Source organism: Leptonychotes weddellii, chromosome 8 (assembly GCF_054177405.1).
Source record: "Leptonychotes weddellii isolate Sample4059 chromosome 8, ASM5417740v2, whole genome shotgun sequence".
Taxonomy (NCBI): Eukaryota; Metazoa; Chordata; class Mammalia; order Carnivora; family Phocidae; genus Leptonychotes; species Leptonychotes weddellii.
In genome coordinates, this window is record NC_138376.1 from 104,789,736 (window position 1) to 104,802,035 (window position 12,300).

Below are 12,300 nucleotides of genomic sequence, written 5' to 3' on the forward strand. Positions count from 1 at the left end.
GTGGCTCAGTTGGTTAAGCGACTGCCTTCGGCTCAGGTCATGATCCTGGAGTCCCTGGATCGAGTCCTGCATCGGGCTCCCTGCTCGGCAGGGAGCCTGCTTCTCCCTCTGACCCTCCCCCCTCTCATGTGCTCTCTGTCTCTCTCATTCTCTCTGTCTCAAATAAATAAATAAAATCTTTAAAAAAAAAAAAAAAGAAAGAAGGCTATGAATTAGCAAACAGGATCTTGACGCTGGGTGGGATATCGGCCTTTAAACACAGCCTTGTTTCTTCAGGCCTGGTTTCAGTGCTCAGGATGTTTGTTCAGGCACAACAGTGCCCTGATGTTAGTGACAGGATCAGGTTTGAGAGGCTGAGAACAAATAAAGCCTGAAGTGTCCCACATACCAGCTCTGTGGGGAGGTCAAGTAGCAACAGTGAGGCTTTTGGAGAAGCTTCCATCGAAAGATGTGTCAGTGTCATTGAGATGGTCCCAAAGGCAGAAGACAAAGCAGAAGGGGTTGGGTTCACGTGGGGCCAGGAGGCTCTGCTACCATCTCTTTCGCTCAGAGGAAGAGCGCTCATGGAGTGCCCACAACTCTGTGTGACTTCACTTCGACTGAGTGTGAGTGGCTAGAAGTCAAAAATCAGTTCTCTTGTGGCCTGTGATATAAAATCTCGACCGAGAGAAAACAAAAGGAAATATGATGAAATTGGAACAGGAGGCTTAGATCAGACAAGTATTTACTCTGTGATATAGAAAATATTGAAATAGCAATATGAGAGAAGGGCTAAGATCCTCATGCTTGGAAATCAAACGATGGGGCAGAAAAGAGATTCTCCTCTGTCCCTCTTGGTTTTGACTCAGTCATCTGCCCCTGTTGGCACTGATTGCCATTTAACCCTTTCCTTTGCTTATCTTACCTCCTATTTAGATGATGCGCAACTTGAGGCAGGGGGCCATGTCCCTTGGGCAGATAGTAAGCCCCACGGAGCTGGGGAATTGAAGTTATTAACCACATGGAGTAAATAGGACCAACCAAGAAAGGGAATCCATAAGATCTCTTTACCAAAACCCGTTGTTGTCCTAACAATATATGCACACGCAGTGTTATAAGATAGAACAAACTAGAACACGTGTAACTCTGACCACAAAAGGTGAGCTTCCATGCACTTTGCTCTGGTGTGTCTCCTGGCAGAGAAAGGAATACAGAGAGGGTATGTCAGGTCCTTTTTAATTTAATAGCATTATGGTCATGCAGAAGTTCTACCTGTTTAAAAGGAGAAAGAAAGACTGGACTCTCTGGTCATCCAAACTGCCTATCCTCTTTAGGGAATTAATTTTTGTAATTCTATAAGCACCATTTGTATCATTTTGATCAATCTTATTCTGGCTCTCAGTTTAGGATTTGGGTTTCCACAGACTGCTCATAGTCTTAGCCCAAGGATCTTTAATTGCTCATGATGCTGAGCAGAGGAAAACTTTTAAAATCAAGGTTGAGGACTTAGGGGGGAAGGAAGATGACATCCCATGAATTAGGAAAATAGCATTAAATTCTGAGAACAGAAATTAGGATTCTGAACATCATTCAACTCCCTCCTCTCCATGTTTTAAGGAAGTAGAATCTCTGTCTTATAACCACCGATTGATAGCTTCTCAATCAACCGAGATTCCCAAGAGTTTCTATTGAACATCTGCTTCCAGCTTTGTCTAAACCTTAGCACAACTGTTAATTTCCCTATGTACAAAGCCCCATGGAGGGGTCGTGAAGGATACAAAGAAGTATAGTTAATGGTTCATAACCTCAAGACACTAGGCAGTAAATTTCCTGGGGGAGCAAAATGATGCAACTTTCCTCTTTGTATTCTCTACATTGATTAACAGAGAATCTGAAATGTACAGTTCTTTATAAGTCTATGTTGAATGAAGAACTGATCTAATTGGATGACCTCTCAGTGGAGGTCACAGGAGAAGATTGGTACTGAGGACATAGACTCTGAACTGGATGTGTTGGAGGATGTGTAGTTAGCGTCCTGTATTTTCCAATAGGAGAGCCATGAAGCATATGTGACTAGTTAAATTTAAAATAATTAAATTTAATTAAATTCAAATTTTAGTTCCTCGGTTTTATTGATCATATTGCAAAAAGCCACTATGCTGGGCAGTGCAGAGAACATTTCCATCATTGCCAAAAGTCCTGTTGGATGCTGTTGGTCTGCCTAGGGAGGGATAGACATGGACAAAGGCACTGAAATGGGGACCTGCTTCATATAGCAACCCGGACCCATAGAAAGCAAGAATGTGGGGATTTGTGGATTTGTACACTAACCAGGCTCAAGTAGAGAACATGACAATGAGAGTCATCTTAGAAAGTGCAATTGAGGCAACACATATATTCGAAGTAGAAGAAATACTGAAGGAAGAAAACTAGCTAAGAAGCAAACACTAAAAGTGAGTTATTAATAAGCCAGAATAGAGTCAAGCAGAGTGTGAATAGGGGAAAAAAGATGTCCCAAGAGAGGAATAAACAGGATTTGATGCCACAATATGGAAGGTGAAGGGAAGGGAGAAATCAAAGATGATTCCTCCAAAGTGTCAAGCCTGACTGAAAAATCACGATGAACAGAATTATGGAAGTTAGGAGTAGAACTCGTTTTAATATTAGAACTCATTTTATTTTTTTTTTTAAGATTTTATTTATTTATTTGACAGAGAGAGAGAGACAGCGAGAGCGGGAACACAAGCAGGGGGGAGTGGGAGAGGGAGAAGCAGGCTTCCCGCGGAGCAGGGAGCCCGACGCGGGGCTCGATCCCAGGACCCTGGGCTCACGACCTGAGCCGAAGGCAGACGCTTAACGGCTGAGCCACCCAGGCGCCACCCATCATGCCCTGTCCTCAGAAGGCTGTTATCCTCTGGCTTCCCTGGGTTCCTCAGGTTAAGCCACACTGATCTCCTTACCTCAGTCGTGAGAATAACCAGGGCCCAGGGGACCACAGGAGGCAGGGCTACAGGTTTAAAACAAATGAGAGAGGTGTGGCAGCTCTTAGGTTCCAGCTCAGCTGTTAGGTGCAGACACGCTGGAGCCAGACTTTTAGGTTGGAATCCAGGCTCCCCCCTTTATTAGTAATGTGACAACTTGGGTCAAAATACTTCCCTTCATCTCAGTTTCTTCATCTGTAATATGGGTACTACAATGAAGTTGTTATGAGGATGCAATTAATTAACATATGTAAAATGCTCAGAATAGTGCCTGGCACGCGCAAAGCACAATACAAATGTTGTATTTGGATCTCCTCTCGTTTAGAGGTGTACATTCACAACTGTGAACTCCGCTAATGTTTCTGAGGACCAGCTTCTCTACTGATTAACCAGACTGTTTTTCCCAGCACAAAATTCACCCATAATCTTTGAGCCCCCGAAGGACTGATAAAGTATTCTGATAAAGCTTTACATGGTACATTTCGCCTTTGGTCTTCTAGCTGGCAAAGGCATTGAAAAGAAGTATTTTTCTGAATTTTATACTTTTTTTTAACTTTAGTTACACAAGGTGACACTAAGTCGGATTAAAGGTGATAATCTTTATTTCTGCTTAATACTGTAGCTATAGACGGAGATGTTCCTCAAGTGAGATTTTCTAGTCCCTCACCCCCACCCATTTCCTGCCTACTCACTATTCCTGGTTGTTCAGAGGAAATCAGACTAGGCTCAGGCAGGGGGAAAGGCTGGGGGAGCACAAAATCTGTTCTCTTAACCTGTAACTTAAAGCCAGAACTTCTATTTCATGTAGGAAATTGCTCATTACTTGTATCCTTGTTTTTACAGATCTTAGTCAAAAGTTTATTCTAGCCCCAGAGCATACCTATTTACAATGAGCCTATTGTAAATGGTCCTTGACACTCTTGATATTTTAAATTTTCAGAAGCTACCAGAGCACGCGGGTGCTAGGGAGTTCCTAATGGTAATAGGCAGCAAACGGTAATTCCCAGAATAACTTCTTTGAACTAGATCACTAAAGCTAGCAACACTCATTTTTACAAATTCTAGATTACCAGTGTTTCTTCTTCTTTCTTCTTAGGTGACCTTGAACAGAAATTTGAACTGGAAATCAGTCCGCTTTGTAATCAACAGAAAGATTCAATCCCTAGCATACAAATTGGTGAGTTGAATTCAGTTTTAATTTTTTTTTTTCAGTTTTAATTTTAAATAAATACTTTTGGTACCTCTGCCAGAGTCACAAAGAAAAGAAAATCTACACGCAGCCTTTGAAAAATCCAAACTGGAGGTTTAATGAATGGCTGAGTCCAAATAAACCCTCTAATCATGACTGATCTACTGGGTAATTTCCAACTGAGCAACTATGAAAAATGGAGTAAAGGCTTTGTGTCAGACCCTTAACTAGCCTCTATTAACTTCGTAGTTCAGAATCGAATCAAAACCAAATCGAGTAGAAGGAAAGTCATGAGAACCAACTATTTGCTGCTGAGGAACAGATTAGTTCACACTGTTTAGAACCTGATGAGTGGGAAGTCGGCAGAATCAACCTTGAGGACCTTTCCAATCTGCCCCACTACCCTTCATCCCCAACGCAATCCCAAGGGCCCATGCTCTGCAAACCATGTTATCGCTTGTGGCCCAGGGTCCCATGCTTCTCTACTCTCCACTTCAAAACTTACTTTCAGTCTTATTCTCAAGAATCAATTGCAGTAAACTGTTCAACTGTGATGCTAATGCATCTAAAATAATTATTACTTTATGCATAAAATCATTAAACAAATCAAATGGTGGAAATTTCAGGCACATAGGAAATTATTTTTGATCCAGTAAGAATTTCTATCAGTTCTTAAAACACTCTACCAATTCCATCTACATTTAAGGCAAGTCCTTCATTCCCTTGCAGTTCCTTCCAGTTAAAACCAAACTTAGAAGTTGAACTCTCTTACTCATAAACTAGCCCTGACATGTCCTAGCTCCCACAGACCTCAGAGAGCTTAATGCATTCACAGGGTGCAGCCCTCTGAAAGGCTCAAGGCTTAAAGCCCCTACTTGGGAGGGAATGGGGCATCAGAAAAAAATAAGCTGAAAATTAGGAAAACCAGAGCAAGTTAGTCAAATAATAGTATGCTTATAATCCCTGGGAGTCAAACCGAATCCACAAAAGAGTCATAAAGTCATCCTCAGGAAATAGAAACAAAATTAATCTAGTTACAAAGATTTGAATAACGTATGCAAATATTAAAATAGATACATTGAAATTATGGGATTATTGGTGATCCATTTTTTTCCAAATTGCCCTTAGTATTGTTATGTTGTTTCTACAATTAAACTGATTCTTTCACCCAGAAAAGGAAAAGGTGGGAGTGTTATAAAAAAAATAAAAATTAAATTAAAAAGAACAACCAGGAAGAATCCAGGGCAATGACATAGCTACAGAACCCCTGGGACAGTGTGGGGAGGGGAGCAGCATCAACAGAAATCAGACTTGGTGTCCTTGGAGCCAATCCCCCCCTCTCAGGTTGCTTTAGTTATGGAAGTTCTGCAGATGCGATTTAAAAGGAATAGACCCTGACCAAATTCCCAACCCTGGGGCCCTGTTTGTTAAGCTCTGGCTAGAAAGAAATTTGCCAGGCTCCTGTTAAAGACATTTTGTGAAAAGCATTCACATTGTTAAGCACACAACCTGGATTTGCAAGAGAGACCTGATTTTAGAGATTCTACCCTGTTGTTGTTATGAGAACACATTTATTTTGTCAGATCATATGGCCTGGTTTTCAGCACAGGAAAATGTGGTTACCATAGATACCTGTTTTAAAAATGGGGCGGGGAGGGCGCCTGGGTGGCTCAGTTGGTTAAGCGACTGCCTTCGGCTCAGGTCATGATCCTGGAGTCCCGGGATCGAGTCCCGCATCGGGCTCCCTGCTCAGCAGGGAGTCTGCTTCTCCCTCTGACCCTCCCCCCTCTCATGTGCTCTCTCTCAAATAAATAAATAAAATCTTTAAAAAAAACAAAAAAAAATGGGGCGGGGATTGAGTGAATAGGAAAGTCTCAGGGATGCTACACCAGCACACCAACAATAGAGAGAAAGAGAAGGTGGTGATAAAACTACCCTTCGTGCATAAATCGTTCTCGGTCTCTGTTCCACGACTCCGGGCTCTGTAGGGTCAGGATCGGGAGGTGTGGTGCGAAGGGGTAGGTCAGGCTAAACTGGAAAAATCCAAAGACAGACAGAGTCTGATGGGAGCTTCAGGCTTCAGCCTCCCAGACGAGGATTTTGCCAGCGGGTCTTAAGTAAAGCAGCTATTTCCTCTGCCCTGATTCTCCTGGGGCTGAAACTGTCCCCTCTCCTTTTCCTGTCCCAATCCACAGTGAGAATTTCCCCACGTACCATCTCAGGTTTAGATCTGATTTTCTGTTTAAGTCATTCATATTCACCCAAGTGGAAGTGGGATTTAAAATCCCTTTCCCGGGCTCCTGGGTGGCTCAGTCGTCAAGCGTCTGTCTTCAGCTTGGGTCAGGATCCCAGGGTCCTGAGATCCAGAACAGCATCGGGCTCCCTGGTCCGCGGGAAGCCTGCTTCTCCCTCTCCCGCTCCCCCTGCTTGTGTTCCCTCTCTCACCGTGTCTCTCTCTGTCAAATAAATAATTAAATAAATAAAATCTTTAAAAAATAAAAATAAAATAAAATCCCTTTCCCTCTCTCCACCAAATTCTGCATTTTAGAAAGAAGATATTAGATGGAATGAATCTCTAATTGGTGAAAGCTATAGGAGGAGGAGGAGAAAGAGGCTTGCCTTCAATCCCTGTTTGCTCTGAGGCCACCATGTATCCCTTCCCCCACTCCCAGCCCTCCAGGAGGACAAAATCCAGGCAGTCAGTCTGTGGTTGCTTGCATAGAAGAGAGAGCTTGACACAAGGCACTGGGAATGGATGGGACAGTTTCCCAAATGCGAAGAAGTCACTTTCATTTGAAAAAGTACCTCCTGGTGTCTATTCAGACTTCAAATCTACTTTCCTAATCTACTATGAGAGGTCTTTACATCGGACAAGTAGAAATACGGAGGGATAATCCCCTAGTAACGTCAGGAAGAAAATGAGTTGATTTTTAAGTACCAGATTTTTGAATGTTGGATTTGTAGCTTTTTCATATTAAGGTAAACTTGATAAGTATTTACACTTTAAACTTGAGAATAGTATAATTTTGTGAACTGCCTTTCTAATATCAAATCTCTCTTACGGTGAAGGATATTAGAAATTAGATATGGAGGTTATGGAGGTAGTGAAGAAAATTCAGGAATAGCAAACAAGAACATTCAAGGAAATCCGTACTTGCTGACTCCCTATATAACCTTATCGTTGGCTTAAAATTTCCTCCTTAGGTTTGGGTGAGCTAAAATGATCTCATAATACTTAAATCATATTTCACATATGATGAGATAATGCAGAAATGTGAAATAACATTTTGCATTCCTGCATCCTTTTTCCAACCCTGTAGCATCCTCAAAGGCCAAGCATCTGCTCTTTGTTCAATAAAAAGATAATCAAATCAAGCCTTATAATTCACAGCCTTGTGAACATAAAGTATCAGTTGGTGGAAAATTCGTTATGCTGAAAAAACCCTTGCCTTTTCTCCCCACACCTACATTTCAATAAAACCTAAGTATGTCCAAGTTTGTGATTATTCCAATCATCCCAGCCTAGACTGAAAGTCGTCTTGGCTTTAATAAATCATATTTAATATGGAAAGCACCCTAACACTGAAATATGACTAGAACACAAGGAGTCTAAAATAATTAAGAGAACAGACATATCTAATATCAACCAATCGTATCTGGTCATTAACATAGGGATTTTATGCAGGTAAAAATCCGTATTGAAGATGAGTGAACTTGACCTACATTTAGTCGCTTAACATAACCGTGGATCAATACTCTTGAAAAAATATCCTACAGGGTAAACATATGAATTCTCCAGATGGGTCTAAACAACCATGTGCCCCTTCCTGATATCAGTCACCCTTTCCTCCCCTCCCCCACCCCCTCCTCAGCTCCCACACAGACTTTTTCCTAGCTTTCTGTCCAAATGTCTTTCTCCCTCAGCAAATAATAACAGCCAACATGTATTGAAAGTTTACTAGGTGCCAGGAGCTCTCTGAGCATTTCACTTGCCTCAAGTCATTTCATTGTCCTAACAACCCTATGGGTTTGGGACTCTTCCTAGCTCCTTTTTACAGATGAGGAAACCGAGGCCCGAGGGGTTAAGAAACAAGCCCTAGGTGACACACCCCGCGCTCCTAAACCAAAGGGTAGGGAGCGAGTCATCTTTTGCCTCCGTATCTCTGGGTCGCGCACAGAGCGGCGTCCCACCTGGGTCTGGGAGGGAGGAAGGCGAGGGTTGTACCGCCTTCCCGGGGCTGAACTGGGCCTTGCCTGTTCTAGGTTTCATGACCTACATCGTGGAGCCACTTTTCCGGGAGTGGGCCCGTTTCACGGGCCACAGCGCCCTGTCTGAGAGCATGCTGCGTCACCTCTCCCACAACAAAGCCCAGTGGAAGAGCCTGTTGCCCAAGCAGCACAGAAGCGGCGGCGCAGAGCACGCAGGCCCGGGGACTGAGAACCAGGAGCAGACTGGGACCAAAGGCGGCGCCCCGTAGTCCCAGCCCCGCTGCCCCTGCTCCACGCAGACCGAAGGAGAACCTCCTCGAGCAGAGGCCTCCTGAGAGGGTGGCAGCTCTGGGGGGGGGGGGGGGCCTCGGCGACCGGCCCAGCCCCGCGCTGGGTGTCGTCCCCGGGGCTCTCTGCAAGGCCACCCTCCTCCTACTCACCTGCCTCCTCTCCTTTTTCCAAGTGTACAGAAGCCATCCGTCACCTCAGCATTCGCTGCCGAAATAAGCAACTCCATTCAGCAACGTGGGAGCCGATTCTGGGGGGTGGGGGGAGGCAGGTCGGCCCCTCAAGGAGAAGACTGGGGAGTAAGAAAGAGGTGCTCCTGCCATGTCCCCCTCGGGCCCTGGGTCACACTGTGACAGGCGACAGTGGCTAAGTCCAGAGCGTTTTTAGCATTTGCCGTCTGACTGCTGATCTGCACGGCAATAACACCAGCACACTGGGCGCTCCAAGGAGTCGGATCTCAGGTGCCAGAGCACAAAAGAGAACGTGAGCAAGGACCTGCTATTTTAATAATAATTACTATTATAAAAATAATAATAGATCTTTTTAACTTTTCTATTTTATGCACTAGACAATGGATCTAAAACTTGGGACTAAGATTACTCAATGTACCCAAACTTGAACAGGGGGTTCATTGTTTCGTTACTGACTTGATGCCGCTTTGGGCCAGAGATTTGGCGTCTGCTCAGTTTAAGAGACCGCGTTTCCCATCCGATCCGAGGGGAAGGTGCTGTACAGCTCATTCCTTTGCACCATTAGCCGATCTGTCTTTTATCAGTGACTCAGATCCCGTGACATGTTTATATGCACACGTGTCCATTTTCTGTAAATACGCAGCGCTACTGATGCCCATGCCAAAATACGTGAGTATTATGGGATTGCTACCTGTATAAACAACGGCACTGTGAACAGAATCCTGTTAGTTTTAATCCAAGAGAATGCGTTTGTAAATCTGGTATAGAGTTTATTAATATACTGTTGTTTGCAGATAAAGGCCTTAACTTTAAACATCTTTCATCTTCTGAAAGCTGCCTGACTTCCATCCTCACGGCTATCCTTCTGAACTGCCGTCCCATGCCCGTCTTTGCGCTTCCCAGCTAAGGTCACAAACCAAAACCGACTAAAGTCTTTGAGGAAACATTCTGGAAACTTCACCCGCATTCCGCTTGAGACCATAGTGTTTCATCTATGGCATCGAGCCTCGTTTCCTCAGATTAATGAGACCTTTCAACAAGCCTGAAGTCACTTTTCAACCCAGCGCCCGTGTTGCACACTCTGTTTCAACAAGCCAGCTGATAAGCTCGCGTTTGTGTGACTCTTGTCTTGGACCGTGGCGGTGTGTCAACCTCGCAGGAGACGCGGCAGGTCTCACAAACCTCCTATGACCCTGTCATCTACCCATCAGGGAACTCCCTGCTCTCCCACCACACATTTGTCGGTCATGGCTACAGTACCAAAGCACCTTTGGTTTATGGTTGGCGTGCACTTCTTTGGCGTTAGTAGTAACTGGGTTTTTCTTTTCCCTTAATTTCGTGTGAACAACTACCCAATTATTTAGCTGAAGTTAACATTATTTAAGTCAAGAAAACATTTCAGTTTTTCGACCGAATTTACCTTCCTGGCAGGTCATCGTGGTTCGTTACGGTTCTAGCTAACAGAGTCACCTTGGAATCTGCTTGCCGTTTTTTCTGCAGACTCTTGGTCGGACAATCAGTTTGTTACAGCATCCTTCTCTAGTGACTAAACTCCATGCATTCAACCTTTTTCCTTAAAAGTTCTAGCATAAGGAATGTTACGTGAAAATTGGCATGTCCCTCTCTTCTTACCTTTAAATAACATTATACCGGGGGAACGATAATCTGATCTTTTCTGCCACTACCGAGCTGTTTCGCAAGCTGACAAACTGACAGCGGACTCTCGTTTTCTACATGCAACTCTTGTGGGTTTTGTCCCTTCCTAACATACAAATGAAATGTTCGAAACTTGACGGTTTTGTAATAAGTTTCTGTAGAGAGACTGAGGTTTGCCGAGTGAAGGTTTAGGGGGAAATTTTGGAAAGTTGGTTATATTTTCATTAAAGTAGGAGAGATTGTCAGATGGCACTAGAGAAAGTGTGAAAACCTCATGAAATGGGTGGCTGATAAGTTGAAATTGTTGATATGGGTAAGAGAGAAGTTGTGAAATCTTAACACTAACTTTTTTTCTCTGTAATAACTATGAACTGACACCTGATTCTTTATTGCTTTAATCCTCTGAAGCTCTCAGCTTGGTGAGGCCCCAAAAGAGAAAATGTTGAATGTATTCCTGCTTCCAAATCTCTCTTACTTTGGTCTGATGATGCAGAGAGAGCTTTTGTGTGGTCTGTGTTTAACGTTCATGAGATCAAATGAAGGAAAGCAATTGTCAAGGATGATACAGTGGAGAAAAGGGAAGATGCTATTTTAGTGAATGGGGCCTCTGCCTTGGGTTTAAGAAATGGACTTTGTTTAAATTATATTTATATTGTAACTTACATAAGTAAGATTGGAGGCATTTTTAGTAGTTCCAAGTTCATAGGACAAAAGTCTATGTTACAATTAGGTCTTGAAGAAGAGCTCACAAAGAAAACCACCAAATACCCGACTATGAAGCAGCTACTAGTACAATCAAAATTTGAAGTAAAAGGAGACACGATGCATAAACTAGATGCATTTTTGTCCTTTCAACCATCTGGAGTTTTCTTGAGTTCTTTGCTTTTTGGCAAAAAAAGAAAAAAAAAAGAAAGAGAATGTGAAAACTTTTTTTCCCTGCCTACTAGCGGCTCCCCTTCCACAGAGGAGCTCTGTTGCTAGTTAAGACACAGCTGTTGGATCATCCATGGATTTTATCTTTATAGTCTCCTCCTGGTCCATGGACCACCAATAGCTGACTTACCAAGTTTAATTCTGTCAGTACTTGAGAAGAAAGGAATCAAAGGGCTATTTTTAGTAAGCAAAATAGAGTTCAGACCAAATGAAGAGAGAGAAAATATATATCACTGCCAGGCCTGATCGTCAAAGCCTGCTTCTCCTTTAACAGCATCCGTGAATAGTCAGAAACTCGTTCCTGAAGCCCTGACCTACCCATAACTCCTCTAGGCTGAGGAAAAATCCCACTCCGTTTCCACCTGCTTAAGGCTTCCCACAAAGGCATTTGGAGCGTGTCCGGCGACACTGTCTTCAGATAGTGCTTCCTACAAAACACAGACTTGTTTTGTAATCTTTTCTCATGTTGAATCAGATCTGCTCACTGATTTGAATTTGGTTATGAGCTTGTGTCTCACTGTATTTCTTATGCTTTGTTCTTTTAAGCAAACCCTTAAAATTGTGTTGTTTTGTGTACACATGTGAGATTTGGGGGAAAAAAAAAACCTTGTGAGTTTTGCTCAAAATGTGGCCTAAATATCCATTGGCATGTCTCGATGAACAATTGAAAATAAAGGTAATTTCTTAAAAACATCAAAGTATGAAAATATACTGATTCTCACCAGGTAACATGTTACCAGCAAACCAATCAGATTCAACAAAAAAGGCCCACTGCTCAGGAGAGGAAACTTTCAAGGGAAAAATGCACAGATACAGACATGGTCTCCATGTGACTCATTCTACTTGGGGCTGCAGGAACAGCCCGGTCCATGAA

The 12,300-nt window shown here is 43.2% G+C and overlaps 1 protein-coding gene across 3 annotated transcripts in view; it reads left to right on the forward strand.

The window, feature by feature from the left end:
• Positions 1-12,013, forward strand: part of PDE7B (phosphodiesterase 7B) — a 308,745-nt gene extending 296,732 nt beyond the window's left edge. For all 3 annotated transcript variants that reach the window (XM_006738750.3, XM_031033949.2, XM_031033951.2), the window contains 2 exons: positions 4,057-4,137; positions 8,413-12,013. In XM_006738750.3, the coding sequence (XP_006738813.1) occupies positions 4,057-4,137; positions 8,413-8,627 (296 nt within the window). In that variant the 3' untranslated portion in view covers positions 8,628-12,013. The remainder of the gene's footprint in view (positions 1-4,056; positions 4,138-8,412) is intronic.
• Positions 12,014-12,300: the final 287 nt, after the last annotated feature.